The sequence below is a fragment of the Catharus ustulatus genome, chromosome 3 (genome assembly GCF_009819885.2).
Source record: "Catharus ustulatus isolate bCatUst1 chromosome 3, bCatUst1.pri.v2, whole genome shotgun sequence".
Taxonomy (NCBI): domain Eukaryota; kingdom Metazoa; phylum Chordata; class Aves; order Passeriformes; family Turdidae; genus Catharus; species Catharus ustulatus.
Genome location: NC_046223.1, coordinates 67,827,319 through 67,843,488, shown reverse-complemented (window position 1 = coordinate 67,843,488; position 16,170 = coordinate 67,827,319). Strand labels below are relative to the sequence as shown.

Here is a 16,170-nt window from a genome sequence, read left to right as displayed (position 1 = left end):
GTGATTGAGCAGGTGGTCTCCCTGCCACACAATTCCTTTCACAAAAGGAAAGGTGCTGCCCATGTTTAATACATTACTGCTGGGAACAAGTTTAGAGGAGCCACTGCCTGTGTCAGAAGGCAAATGGGACCAATCAACTTGTGAGCTGCTGAGCGACACCGTGAGTCCTGCCTCTGGAAACTTTTGTTATTTTTTCCCCTCAGCCTACTTCAATTGTTTCCACAACTTGGTCACAGACTCGGACAAGTTGCCAGAGATCTACAGGCACATCCCACAGCCTGGAGGAAGCTCCTCTGTGCTTCACTAAGTCACACCAGAGGTAAGGAACCTGTATTCTGTGTAATCTTTTCATTCTTGCAGGAAGGCATGCTGTAGGTGCACTTTTCTACAAAAAACTCCTCTACTGAAATTAACAGCTGGTTTTAACTGTTTATCAAAAATATGTTTATCAGAATTATAGCTCTGAGTCAAAGATATACTGCTGTGTGGAGAGTATTTCAGCAACAGTACAGGCAATAAAATTTCCTGTATATTCATGGGACACCAGCTGTTCTTGGGTATGTGGTTTATACAGGTGGTATTGCACAAATAAACGAGGAGGTTTCATCATGTTTCTCACACCTTTGTCTTTCCTTTTAAATTTAATAACATTTGCTTGTTATTTCTTTTGCCTGTTTGGTTTTGGTTTTCATCTAAAATCTACAAAGAAAATAATTCTCAAAGTTTCATAGAGGCATTCTTTTTACCAAAGCTACCCATTCACCAGCAAGGTTAAAAAATTTCTTTCACCATTAACTCTGTAAAACATTTTTCTTATCTAACACATTAAGAAGGCAAACCATTTTGTTTGGTGTATGATGAGAAGTTGTCCTTAATTTAAAAATTTAAGTGATTTACAGCAGTACTAGAACTGTATACCATGTTACTCTGAGTGCAGTTCAAGCTACAGAATCCGTGTAGTGTTTTTGCTTTGACATCCATTAAAAGTTTATTTTCTCCTGTTGTTCAATGTAACTAACTCACTTGTCCTAGATTGCTTCTATAATAACAGAGAAATAATTCAGCTAGGATTTGTAACATTATGAACTGAATTTCAAATGCAGAAAATAACCCATTTGTTTCTAAGGAAAGCACAGACATGTTGCACAATGAAATACAATCCCAGCTTTAAAATCACTGAAAAAAAGTGCATCTCAGAGAAACATATCACATAGAGAACATTCAATATTTACATATATAAATATTTTAAGAAGAAATGTGATTCATTAATGTGTATGTCTCTAAGGTACCTATGCTGCTTATAATCATGTTGCCCCCTTTCATGAATTCACACCTTAGTAGTTATGTCTGCGTATGGTTCTGGTTATAGAATAGACAAACCTAATATAGACTTTTAATTTTATGAGGTGTGTTTTCCCTGTTAGCGAACAAATACACCTAATTCCTTTTCCTATTAGTGGCTAGTAGGCATCAGGCAAAGACACATTCATATGCTTGGTTTTGCGCTCAGTAGCCTTGTGCCAGTTTTGAATTTTCAAGTGAGAGAAATGTCTGGACATGCTGTTACTCCTAAGGCAAACAATCTGTTAGCGAATTCTCTAGCAGCTGTTTCCAGTAGGCAGAATCAGCACTTCAGACCTCCCAGTGCTGACAAAGAGCAAGAAGATTTCGAGATAATTTTTTTTTTCAAGGTTGAAGTTATACATAGAATGTATTTTCAAGTGAAGTTAAGGTTTATTCTACCACCCAGAGAATCTTTCTCTTCTACCACAAATATTGCATATGTAGACCTTTAAAAATACCAACTTTATGCATACACACATAGATTGAACATACACACAGAGACTTAACTGCTGTAGGCAGCTCTTCCCTGAAAGCTGGAATGCATCCCATAGCTACAGCAGGTTAGCTGCCCCATCATCTCAATTTTATCCTGTTAAGAGTTCAGTAATTTAATGTAGATGAGAGAGTGGCTCAGCTGTTAAATTAAATTTAAAAATTTCACACTTATAAGATCCCATGTCACAGACATCCAAACCCCGAGAAACGGCCTACAGTCATGACAGAGGCATGTGCTACATGGCAGGTGATAAGTGTTAGAAATCAATGTGAAATTAGGCATTTCATTTACAGCAGGCAATCTTCTGTCTTTTTTTTTTTGCTATTCATTTGTCAGGGTGATGATATGATTGTTATTTAAGAGAGATTCAGATTTATGTATTACCACATTTTTATTTTTAAAAGCTGCATTTATTTCTCATCCTCTGAGGAACTTAAGAATATAGTGCCACCAGTGTATGACAGGAAACTCACTGAAATAAATTTGTAACTGGTAGTGTGAAGGTGATTTTCACTGCTTTTTAAGACCAGCAGCAAACAAAAATGTATGGATACATATACAGAACTACAACAGCAACTTTTTATTTGCTTTAAGAATAATCTGATTGAGGAATAAAAAAGCTGGAGAAATAAAAAATCATATTGGGAATTAAAAATCTGTTCCCTAAAACTACAAGACACATTAGAACTGGAGATTGCTTTTGCTTTCTGGAGATTGAAAAAAAGTTTAACAGGACCTTCCTGGCATCAAGTAACTTCTCAGAAGTTGAATTTATCTATTATATCCTTCTCAATCAATGTCATATCATTGTTCTCTGAGGTGCTAGAAGGTTAAAAACAAAACTTGTAACATCCTCTTCCACTTTTACCTTTTATACATGTTAGACATATTTCAACTTTTAATTCAAATTGCATTTAGATAATTTCCTATTTAAGGGACATTATGAAGCCCCATAGCTGAAATTCAACATGAAACAACTTGTTAGGTAATCGGTGAACACAGCAGAGAATAGAGTTCATTTCCTAAAAGAAATTTACCGTGTAAAAGGCAGATCACAACCAACAGATTGGACTTGGTATATAGTTATTTTATGTCTTATTTTGATGAAGGGAACTCATGAGTATGGAGACTGAAGAACCTGCCCAAGGTCCCATTACATGGTGATGCAGCAGCTACAGGGAATTTAATCAACTTAAAAACTAGTCCAAAGCACTGGCTCCCAGGTTATTCTAATGGACTAGCACACATATAAGTCCCAGTTATCCACAAGATATGTGGATAAATTTCAAAACCCAAAATGGCTAGTGTGTTCAACCATTCATCAGTATAATTTCTTATCACCTACACCATTCACATTTTTATAGACTTGAAATACAGTAGAGGCCCTCAGTGTTGCCCTTGTGTCTTAGAACACTAAGAACAAATCTACTCAGAAGGAATATTGTAGAAACAATGAAATTTTTGGGGGGAGGGAAGAATCTGGTCTTCCCCTGTGCTTTCTGAAACACGACACTTTAGCATAAAGCAGACAAAAAGTAAAGAGAAAGATGAGTTGTTTTTCCTGTCACCAGCACTTCTCAAACTATGAGCTGAATTGTTGCTTCTTGTCCCATCCCAAGGAAATGTTTCCTCCATATGATTGAAAAATGACACTATATCCCACAAATCAGTACCTAAATCTTCAATCAGCAGAACTTTATGTTATCTCTTCCATCATTATGTTAATGGTTACTAAGACTTTTTTTTTTAATGGATAGAAATCAATTACTGGGGTTTTGGGATATCTCATTGTACAAATCTATGCAATAGACTTATGCAACATAACGTTAACGGCCCCTCAGGGCTCCACTTGGTCATGTGGAACTGCAAGAATTCAAGTAAATCAAACCTCTTCTATTCCACTGATATCACTGCTGCATTTAGTGAACATATGACAGGAAACAGGCTGTGGTATTTCCAAGGGAGCCAAATTTATCCTGTGTGACTTCAAAGGAGTCAATGCAGTTGCACCAGGAATGAGCATGGCCCACAGTTTTCATTTTGGTCACATACCCGCTCTCATTGTGAAGGGCACCCAGGAACAAAGATAAAAATAACCTAATACAAATCAGGGAAACAGTCACATGCCAGCGAAGTGGGAAGCAATAACTGTGATCAGTGACTCATTCTAAAGCATGGGATATAGGGGATTCCCTACATAGTAACATACAGGGTCAGCCACCAGACTTCTTCCTGCAGATTCATCCTGTGCCTAAGACAAGCCTTGCACATCCATTTAACAGGACTGATAAACCAAAACTGCACAGCAATGCAGCCAACTGTTCCTCTTGCGTGATGCTCAGTCTTGTCACATAAGTCACACATTTTTATCAATTTTATAATATCAAATTTGCCCTTTTGCTGCTCTTTTGTTTCAAGAAGTGGTGTGTGCATGCACAATTCTTCCTTATATTGGCCTAAAACATAGGGGACTGAACAGCAGAGAGCAGCTATTTGTGACAATGATCAGTCTTTGTTTCTGTGTAATTATTTTCCAAGCTGTCCATTTTGACCTTGATACCCACCCATATGCAACTGTGTTACTGAATCTGTTTCTCTTTCTGCACACTTTAGGTGGGGTGACAGCGCCATGGAGGATTAACAAGCAAGGTATGTGTTTATTAGTTGAACTTGAGCACTTGTAAAGACAAACTTGTTGAAATACAAACACAGAATCTGCTGCCTTTGCTCACAAGAAAACTTATCCCACAGATAGGCGTAGGAGGTTAAACAATACACAGATGTTTCAAAAATTTCCAAAACCATATAAACTATTAAATCAAGAAAAATCAATCAATTTTGTCCTCTCCTCATCCCTTCTCTACTATGTTTTCTAGTTGTACGAGGCATAGAGACTTTAACTTACACAGCCTTCCATTTTTTAAGATCCTTTTGTATCCCCTTCTGGTCGCATATGTCCAAATATCTATTTCGGCCTTGCCTCTGTGATGCCCAACCAGATAACATTGCTTTTTATGGATGCACTTCAGAGCCCCAGGGCCTTGCCCTTGAGTCATGCAAATGAAACAGATGCAGCAACACAGCAGTGCAGGTGCCAGCAAGAGTGCAGTTACGCCTAATGCAGCGCACATGAAATGGAATGTACATTTATTCTGCATTTACACAAGTACACATTGATGCTGTTCCAATCCTTCTGTGGGCCCCAAGGAAAAGAAAACAATCAGGAAAGATAAATATTGCTGCTGTTGCAGCAGGCCACACACAGCCCAAAGACCAAGAGTTGCACACACCTAACACTGAAAAAATGACATAAAATGCTATGATGAAGTCACCCACAGGAAATGCTGTTCTCTGGGCAGTGTCTGTCACAGAAGCTGTTTACACAAACTCTTCTCTATCCATGTAAATCCATTTGTGGTTCATCTACTGGGACTTGTCTGCAAGAAGATAAACAGTCTAATGCACTTCAGCCTGCACTGGGCTGGGAGAATGAATGCGCATTCAGCCAAGAGATTTTAGAATTCCTGTGTATGTCTTGCTTTTACTGCACTTGGGACAGATTGTGACTAGCAAAGAGCTAAGCAGAATATACTTGGCAAGCATTTTAGCTGCTTAAATACATGAAAACAGGTACAGCAAAAAGTCAAACAAAGATGAAAAATTGTAGTCACTACAAGAGTATGTTCTGGTGTATGGTTTTTTTCCCGATAAAGATCAACTATAGCTCAAAAAATCGTAACAAAATCTGAAGTTCAGTTTGAGGAGGAGATGTCATCACATGGAATCCTCTAAAGGTATTAAATTAACCATGTGCAATCTGATTGTTTTTGAAAGTCTCTCAAATACCAACACTGCCACTGAAAACATATGCATTCTGTTCATACAGTACCATTTAACTCTACAACCCAACATGGAGGGATTAAAAAAGTAAGAAAGAGCCTGAAAGACACGTCCATTTCCTTTTAGGACTTTTCCATTTAAGCCGCATATAAAAACAAATTCATGGGCAACAAAATATCTCTGATTCAGTAAGGATCATCATGTAATTTAGGCAACAGACATCTAAAGCAATTGTTTTCCTTTATGTGGCATATACAACTTCACTTATTTCCAAGAAAAAATAATGAAGTCTGACAAGGAGAGGTCTTCTGTGAAATATATGAACACAATATAAATTTATAAAATGTTTAGGGGTAATTGCAGCTTTAGGAACAAACTCTGACAGATGCATATATCATCATTATTTTAAAAACCAAGTTTTCACATTGTGACAGCACCTACATTCAGAATCCAACTCACCATGAACTAAACAAGTATATATCAAAGCCAGCTTCTTGCCATGGAAGTTGTACAGAAGGGTTTACTTTTTCAGTAGTTTTTTTGCAACTACTTAATTGGAGCTTTTTAAAAAAACAACTGATATCCTGTCCTTCCATCTGCCACTAAAAAGGAGGAAAATACACTTTAAATGTAACACTCACTTAAAAGACAAAGTTGTGTAAATGCTTTGTTTTGTTCCTCAAAGCAGTCCTCTGCCTTTGCATCCATGTTTGTAACACATTGTCCTACATGCATAAAAGATTTAGTCTTTACTCTGTCTTGTCTGTTGAGAACTATGCTACAAAAATTCCCTACAGCAGTGATGCATTACGTTTTAATTGTCCACCATAAAGAACTTTTTCTTGAAATGGAAATACTTCAACAAGATTTCTTCTCCTCCCTTCCAGAAAAAGGTACTGGTAAATCAGATTATCTGCCCTGTCAGTACCAGCCTACAGGACTATCCAGATCTCCTGGCTGAAAGGTCTGTGACCCTACTCTTATCATAAAGCCTTCACATGTGCTTGAACAAATAAAGCAGTGGGGTGTGTGTGGAAAGGCAATCAGGCACAGCCTTTCCAGAGCCTCTGTGGGATAGAGAGCTTAGGATCTAAAGCAATAATCTGGGCAAAACCCACATATCCACAATTTCCACAGTACAATTACTCAACACTGCTAAGAAGCAAGTGCTCGGTAGCCATCAGTAGGAGAAGCATAATACAGCACAAATCTAAACTTAAAACCCCAAAATTTTAAAATCCTGTTTTAACCTAGAAACACTGCAAAAGCAATATGCTATTTTATCTATTTTTTTTTCTTTTTAGAACTTCAAAACAATCTCCTTTTGCACTCCTAAAAACACTTCTGCACTTCTAATTCTCTGCTTTCCTGCTTTCCAGCTCCACAGAGGCTGTCTAAAACAAAGACAAGATATTAGGCACTTTGCACTGTTCCTGACCACTGCTCTTCTCTCCCGCACTCCTAAAACCTCTGATTTGTGCCCTCTGCTTTCTTGTTGCCATGGAGAAGGTCCAACACATGACCCGCGCCGCTCTGAGGAGAGCCTCAACTATTGAGGTCAACCCGCAAGCACGCCAAAGGCTCCAAGAGCTCTTTGTGAATTTCTGCCTGATTTTAATTTGCCTCTTGCTGATCTGTATCATTGTGATGCTTCTCTGAAGTTCCAGCACTTCTCTATCCTGTCCTCTAGGAAAGTCACCCCAGGGGGAAGAGAGACCTACACATGCAACTCCCAGTGCAAGGATCCTCATGTGACAGGGGCTAGCACTTGGACTACAGAGCGTGCCAACCAGTGCTCTGTTATCTTACTGCCCGCTACATGTATTAAAAACACCTTTTCTGTGCAGAACAGCGTTTAGAGCCTGTAGTTACAAAGTTGTGCATGACTCAATTTGTCAGTCTCAATAAAGAGATGTCTTTATACATGGGTTAAAGTAACAGTAAATGAGATTATATGCTCTGAACAGTAACAGCCAGCAGCTGGTAAATTCAGTGTTTTAGTCAAATAAACACCACCACCACTTTTTGGGGGCCTAAATGTTTTTAGGTTTCTGTGAAAATCTTTAAGCCCTTGGAAGGGTTCCAAATTTGGACCATGCCTGCCCAAAGAAGAGATTACAGGTACACAGCCCTCAACACATCCTGGGAAAATTTCTGCTCTCTTTAGTTCAAGGTACTGCATCTCTGCATTACCAACTGAAGGCATTCAAATTGCTTTTGTGTTTTTCAAAGGAATATGAGAATGAACCAAAACTCTCTTCTAACTCAGAAAGGAAAAACTATTTCATATGTTTTTCTCCCTGTTGAAGAGATCTTATATCTGGAAAGATTTTTCATTATGTTTTACAGAAAAAAATTGACACCACCATAACTGATATAATAAAAAATTTTGTTTTCCATAGTCATTTGACTGACATGACAACTAACACAACTTAGATTCTCTGAGTTCTTAGTATTTGCCTTTAGACAACTTAATTAAGGCCTGTTCTAATGTATGTAATAAATTTATGTAATTTATGTAATAATTTCCTTAGTTTAAAACTACAAAAAACTTGGAATTTGCCAATGTCACATGAGGTGGCTTACACCTGATGTGGTGAAGAGAAAAGTCTAGGTCACCATTGCATCCGTACAAATATATGTAACACCCCCATTTTCAGCTGCAAATTCCTGCTAGAGAAAATGCAAGTACTTTCCTAAAATGACAGATAAAGTTCATTGTAAACAATTATGCACAGGAGGGGAAAGCACTGCAGAAATATATTTTCAACATATAAACCACAGGCTATACACTCCAGAAATTATGAGTAACAAGACTGAGTAGATACATGACTTCTAGCTCTACCAACCCTATTATATGTTGCTGGTGTTAAGCAAAATTCCTAGAAATTTGATACACTTTTCAAATTTAGAGAAAGCTCAAGAATCAACAGACAGAGGTCAGACAGACATTCATTTTAAAAGAGATATTATTCTATTCCATTCTATGTACTATATATATATATATATATATTCCATTCTATCTACTGATTAATACAGAAAATCAAAACAAGATTATCTTGCATTCTGCCTTTAAGACTTAATATTTCATGAGTAGAACTTGACAGTGAACAGCTGAGCAGGAAGGGAAGAAACCTTTGAAACAGTCTCTATTCTGCAGGTATGTTGACACCAGACTCTGAAATAAGGTTGGTTACCCACTACAGGAAATTAAGATAGCTACTTGTATGAGGATTAGGGCAGGCACTGGTGAGACTGGCAACAACCCCCACACTTCAAGTTAGTATATGAGCATTACTGATTTGAACTGTGTAAATCTCAATTTCCATTTCATGCATTCTGACCACTCTCACAAACGCATGAGATTTTAGCAATCATATTTCCCCTTTTAATCCTTCTTACTTTTCTTCTCCAATCTGTATTTTTGCAATGGATAGAGTTTCTTGCTTTAGTTTGGTTTGGATGTGTTTCAATAGACTTCAACTAGAAATAGAGAACAGTTTTACAGTACTGAACACTTGCTGAAAAAAACTGTTAGGAGTAAAGCATTAGCACTACATTCTGAAGACGTGTTTGGGTTATAGGTTTCACAAGCCAATAATACAAAGGAGTCAGAGTAAAGCATTGCTAAAAAATGTAGCCCAATAAAAACAAACCCTCCAACTTCCTCTAGTGCACCTGAAAACCCTTAACTTATTTTAAAACAATAACCAACCAAGAACAAAACCATGTTATCAATAAACTGGAAGCCCTAGTGCTATTTTATAGCAAGGTAGATATATTGCATATACTGTATGGTTCATTTGTGTCTTAGGCTTCTGTTGATCAAAAAATCTGTTATCCTCTCTCTGTATCACCACTTGTCAACTAAACCCAAACATTTAAGAAAATCTTTTTGTACATAATACAGTCTTCTTTGTAGACTTATGTAAGCTTTGAAAATAATATCTACAGTATTTTTATTTAATAAAAGGACTGCTTGAAAAATATTAATACATAAAATATATCCAATTCTGTTTAGAAAGAAGCATCCATTCTATTACTCACTTATTAAAGCTATGTGAAAAGAAGCTACTCATCACACAGATTTCTGATTCTCTAAATCTCTGTTTATTCTGTTTTGGTTTTCAAACCAAAACTGCTGCTATGCTGCTATGTCCAGGTCACTTACATGTACCTCATTTCCACTCAGTAGACAGTGCTTGTAACTATTCATAACGAATTTTCTGCAAGTACAATCAAAAAGTTCACCACCTTTATGAGCCATAATAAAAATTGCAATCATGTACAACACATAGCTTGGATTAAGTTTTCAGTTCTCTGCTCCACTCCACCCAAGCCTAAATCTTTTTCCTAAGGTCATCTTAGTGAATAAAGACAGCTAAATAGCCAACAATCTGATATTAATCTTCCTCCAGAAAAAAAAATTACCAACTTCCTTGACAATTTTATACTGAAGGAGGTAAATCAGGAACCAAAATATGCTGGTTTTAAAGATATGTTTCCTCAGCCAGTTCCTCAGCAAAAAATGATGCAATAATTGATTCAATCATTTAAAAAATATTATTCTCTATGTGAAAACATGACCCATTTAAAAATTGAAATTTTGCTCTGACCAAGACTAGTCAGTAAGGTGTTTTAGAAGGCAGCATATACTTGCATTTCTTGAATAACTCTTCTACATCAATTTAGCACTAAGTTCCCTTCCTGGCAGAACTGAACCACTCAGTGGACAGACGAGAGTAAAGCAACCTTAAAATTATTCACACAACATGCACAAAATGTTTGTCACACCCCTGCACAAAGAATATTTATGCAAGTTTGCTACCCCTACACCAATGACCAATGGTACAGCTAGCCCAGTGGTATCCTGGCATGCATTAGGAAGAGCATTCCCAGCAGGTCAAGGGAGATGATCCTGGTCCTGCACTCCACCCTAGAGAGGCTGTGGTGCTGTGTCCAGTTCTGGGCTCCTCAGTACAGGAGAGACATGGAGTTCCTGGGGCTCGTTCAGCCGAGGATGGCAAAGATCATTAAGGCACTGGAGTATTTCTGTTAAGAGGAAAGTCTGAGGGAGCTGGGATTCAAGAAGTGACTGAGAGGGGACTTTATCAATGTCTACCAGTATCTAAATTGGATGTCAAGAGTGTGGAGCCAGGCTCTGCTGGGTGGTGCCAAGCAACAGGACAAGAGGCAATGGGCAGAGACTGATGCACAGGAAGTTCCACCTGAACATGAGGAAGAACTTCACTGTGCAGGTGACTGTGCACTGGAACAGGCTGCCCAGACAGTCTCCTTCATGGGAGATGTTCAGACACCACCCTGACACAATCCTGTGCCGTGTGCTCCAGAATGCCCAGCCTGAGCAGGCAGATGGTAGTCCCCTCCAACCTTATCCATTCTGGGATACACGTAGAACAGTAATCATAAAAAGGGTACAGACCTTTTAATGTATGCTGAAACACACTTTATTTATATCCTCTCTACCAAAATTAGGGCAGAGTAATTGAACACCTTCATTTAGAGAGTATTCCCATTTATATTTGGAAGCATATCAATAGACTATGGATTACAGATCAGATACCTGTATCTGTATGGGTATTAATGAATAGTGCCTAGCAGAATATAATTAGAATTTTTTTTGTGAAATCCTGCGAGATCCAGAGTGTCTTGTTTAGCAACAAATGTAATCCTTTTAGCTTTGACCTCCATGATAAAAAGTGGGGGGTAAAATGGAAAAAACAAACAAAAAAATTTATTTAAATGATTCCTTTAAAAAGTGATGCTCACCTCAGTAAGAATCCTGGTAATTTAAATTAACACAGGCCTTATATTTACTGTAGTAGTATCTTTTTGATTGCTTTAAAAGCTTTTTTTTTTTTCTTTTAAGGTAAAATAATGCCAGTAGTTACATCTTTGTATAAAATTTAAAATAAAAAATTATAAAACACTGCCCTCTTGTGATCTTCCCTAAAAATGTAGCTGATTATTAAAAGGAAGTTTTGGCAACTGTTGGCAGCATTAGGGATGAGTGGGTTTATATGTCCCTTTTATTTATGTACATGTATTTCTATAAATAAAACCCAATTGTTAAGTTACTAATGCTATCTTAAAATAAGTAATTGCATATGTGCTATTAAAAGCACTAAGGACACATCCTCTGCCAGCTCAATCCAGATTCTTCATAAGGCATTTGCAAGACTGCAATGGACCTTACACAGCACATTGCCGGCTAAACACAACTGTACTGCACGATGCCAAACCCTAGAAGGGTAGGAAATATTTCTATTAACAGACATTTTGCTCAGATAAGAAAGCAGGGGGTGGAGGGCTGTTTCACCTATAGAGGTATTTTAGAAGTAAATTTTCAACAGTCTGCTGCTGCAAGAGACCAAGTCTTGAGAACATTCATTCTTTTGAAATTTCAATGGGCCTGGAAAGTATCATACACGTTTTAAAAGTCAATGTAGTGCCAAACAAGTCCTTCCTCCAATTATAAGTTCTTCAGAAATTCTTCAGTATTGGAATGAAAATTGTCATTAACCTTAGTTTCATTTCATTTTATTTTTAAGGTATTTGAGAAAAAAGGCTTGTAGGAGCATCCAAAATAATTTTCCAGAAAAAAACCCCAACCAAACAACCAGCTATTGTAAGCATACATTTTTTTCTTAAGTGGCAGAAGCTAAAAACTAGGGAAAGAGCTGTGGAATGGAATTAATGTGAACCTATATGGCTTAGTATTGAAGGAGAAACCTCCTGAGCTACAACTGAGTGTCTGCTGCAGGCACAAGAGGGCAGACTGATGCACATCATGGATCTTGCCAACAACAGAGGTCTCAACCTGCTCCTCAACTTTCTGCTCATTGTCTTGGTTCTAGTGCTCGCATTTATCCTTGTGAAGCTGATGTGAATCTCTGTGCAGCTCTTCTGTGGATTGTGCAATGATAATGTAGACAGTCCAGACAAGACTGCAGAGGCTGAAATACCCAACAATGTGTTCCCACCCCAAATGTTTCAGAAAGCAATCCTAAGAGCTGTGCACAACTATCTACCTGCCACTGAGTGAAGAAAGCACCCACAGTCTTGCTGAGTAACTGAAGAAACTCGAGAATGCATCAGCAGCAACTGTAGTTTCTCAGTGGTACAGCTGATTGTTATTCAAAGATCTACAAATTATTTGCAGTATTCAAGAAACATAATTTCTGCAAAAAAGGAGACAGCAGAAATCAAAATTTCAAAATGGAATTTCTGTATAACATGTACTTAATAGGAAATGACAGCAGGAAGGCAAACCAAAATGCCAGTTTTGAGTTGACAGCACACATCAAATTACCTGTGGAGAGAAAAGCACAGATGCTGTAAATGGAATCAAAGGTATCCCTGAAAAGCAGTTTGCAGTACCCGAGATGGGAATAAATATGGTCAAATATGAAAACATAATTACTATTTAGACCACCTGTGTTCACTGCAACACCTTAAAAGCCAGAAGCCTTCTGTTATCCTGCATACCAAAAGCAGCAGCTGTCAAAACAACTGAAAAACAAAGGCCATTACCCAGGGTTATGATAACTCTGTCCAGGAAACCTTTAGCACCAGCACATACACCAGCAGTAGGTGCAGCTGCACAAGCCCAAGACGCATTACAGCCTCAGTAAGAGGATTTACCACTTATGCACAGGTCAAGTGAGCAGTGTGGGAGCCCTCCAGGCATATTTGACAGACCACTTGTTACTTGCCAGTGCAATCATCAGCCTGTAGCCTGTCCTCACCTCTAGGCACGCAGCAAAAACTTCTTAGAGGACCTTCTGTGGTTCTTTACAGGATGATGTACTTTTCACACAGGATCCTGGGAAAGGGAGTGACCAACAAGAGCACACTTCTGTTGGAATGATTTTGCATAAGGTAGTGCTGAAAACATGAGAAGTACTGGGAAAGGAGGGGACCAGAAGCAGATTTTCATACATCACGACTTCCTCTTAGCACCTCACTTTCCAAAGGAACAGTGTGCACCAACAAATATATATTGTACAGTAAATTTATGCCACAGATATGCATATTAACACACATACAAAAGAGGCAGATGTTATTTCATGGGTGGGGGAAGCCCCAGCTCCAGTTTCCTATTGCCAACACCACAACCCCAATTCAGCACATATACTGCTGAGTATATTACAGAGCTGATCTATTCATGTTCACACACAGAACTTCCATATGATCACTAGTTATCTGCAGGACACTCATCTAAACTGGATCTATGAATAGACTTTCCACAGGAAAAGGCAGTATATGCCCAGCAAACCTGAAAGCTAAAGAAGTCCTAGCATTAAATAGGTATCCACATTCCACTCCATGCTTACAGAGCATTAGTGTGCTGGTTTTGTCTGGAATAAAGTTAATTTTATTCATGGTATAGTAGTTAGCATGGGACTATGGTTTGGTACAAATCCAAACTGTAGTTTCCCTACCAGCTACTATGAAGGAAATTGCCTCTGCACCATCCGAACCAGCACAATGGCCTAGAGTAGCACAGATAGTTAAAATGAAAGCTTCTTTTCTCACCTGCTCTGAAATATGCCCAATAAACATTTAAAATATCTTCTGCAAACTACATATGCATAGCTTTTAATGCTGATTGCTATAGTAGTATGGATTCCAATCTGTTTGCATTGAAAGTAGAAAACTTTGCACAGCTACATCACCATAACCCCTTCATAATTTATTTTGATACTCTAAAAATATTCTTTTAAAAAAATCTGTAAATTTATATACCAGAGATACGTGGTAATGGTTACATAGTTGTGTATTACTTAGGAGAATTCCTACTGATGCTTGACATAGATGGCTCAAAGCACACCAAAACCACAGAAACAAAAAGAAAACCCACCCTAGCCCAAAGTAGAATAAGAGCAGTTTTCCCAACAAAATGGTTATTCACTGACATTCTTCTTGGGTCTCCCCAAAGTTTATTGTCTATATGATCTTCTGTATATTCAGAAGTTTCCCTATCTTAGGGGAACCACTGTGACACCAGTTGGCCCTGAGAAAACAACAAAATCACATATTCATTTTTAATAAATTGAGGAAGATGAGCCTAATGACACCAACAAGCAAGTATTTCCAGATCAAAAATTACATACCAAGGAAGTCTGTAAGAAACTTTGCCGTTAAAGCGTGGAGAAACAACCCCCAGATACAATCCCAGTAACCTCCTCTCAGCCAGCAATGAACGTGACAGAATCCTCAACAAATGCAGAAATACGCTGCTCAAACTGAAACAGGCATTTTCCCAAGATGACATATAAAGCTGGCAAAGTTATCAGCTAACCAGTGCCAAGGCTCTTTTTGCAATCAAGCACAGTCCAAATTTGGTTTCCAATCATCTGCTAGCACTTACTCCAGACTGAACCTACAAGCACCTTATAATGAATGGAATCCCATTTGCTGGGCTACCAACTTCACAGCAAAAGGAACAGACCATAAAAGATTAGTTATGGTTCACAGTAAAGGAGTTCACTCTGCTAGCTAAAAGTGATAATCCCTCATGTTAAAAAGTTTTAGATTCCTGAAAACTATGGTTTCATGAAAACGTGATACAGGAAAAATGTCGATATTAATAATTTTAATTTTCTGATCTGACAGGATTGCAAAAAACCTTAGCTTTGAGTTGACATTTAAGAATAAAATGTGGCAACAATGTTATCTGATGAATGTTATGACTCTTCTTTCAATTAAAGTTTTACAGCTTTGTTTACCAATGTTTTCATATGCATACAGTTTACTTTCTTCCTTTTCTGCTTTGCAATGAAAATTGTTCTAATAACTCTAAACTTCTCATTGCATTAAAACTTAATTTCCAGCAACTTTTATATACAGGGTATGATCAACCCAGTGTTTTCCTCATTAAAAAACCACTAAACCTGGTACATTAAAGGGAAAAGATGCACTTAAGTAATTTCCACCTATTACCTCTGCAATATTCTGACATAATTTAGCACACCATGGAATAAAGAGATTCATATGGTGATACTTACAATACTGTACAAAATTAATATGTAGCTATGCAATCTTCTGAATCTTTCCTTGTTATTATATGATCTCCAACAATTTTAAAGACATGCTTTCATTTTGAATCTAATTTTGGAGTAGCACACAGCATGTACCTACATGCATTCAGACCACAGGACATATAATAGGATCAGACTTTAAGAAATGCCACTGCTTGAAAACATAGAGCCTTTTAATTTAGATTTTATGGTCTCCAAGTTCAGTAAATGGGAAATGCTGTTGTGTGTTATAAACAGTTCTTTTCCTTAATAAAGTCATCATCACACATTTTCTTATTCCATGATCAGTTGTCTATTGAAAACAATTAAACAATTAAGTGTATGGTGAAATACAAATTCTGCATGGAAACTATTTTCATTAAAGCAATATTTCTTTGTTATAGTTCATAAACTGAACTCCATAAACTGAAGAACTGTTAAAATCTG

General features: G+C 37.6%; 2 protein-coding genes across 4 annotated transcripts in view; one reads left to right on the top strand and one right to left on the bottom strand.

The window, feature by feature from the left end:
• The window catches only part of CEP85L (centrosomal protein 85 like), a 137,656-nt gene that overhangs the window by 42,610 nt on the left and 78,876 nt on the right, over positions 1-16,170 (bottom strand). The window lies entirely within an intron of this gene.
• On the top strand, positions 138-15,379 carry PLN (phospholamban). Of its 2 annotated transcripts, none has more exons than XR_004417332.1 (4): positions 138-319; positions 4,454-4,489; positions 6,568-6,644; positions 12,253-15,379. XR_004417332.1 is itself a non-coding variant. In XM_033054355.1 (4 exons), the coding sequence occupies exon 4, from the start codon at positions 7,181-7,183 to the stop codon at positions 7,337-7,339; it is 159 nt and encodes a 52-aa protein (XP_032910246.1). In that variant the 5' UTR covers positions 138-319; positions 4,454-4,489; positions 6,568-6,644; positions 7,060-7,180; the 3' UTR covers positions 7,340-10,885. The 2 variants fall into 2 exon arrangements, 1 of the variants encoding a protein (XP_032910246.1); XM_033054355.1 differs by lacking the exon at positions 12,253-15,379 and adding an exon at positions 7,060-10,885.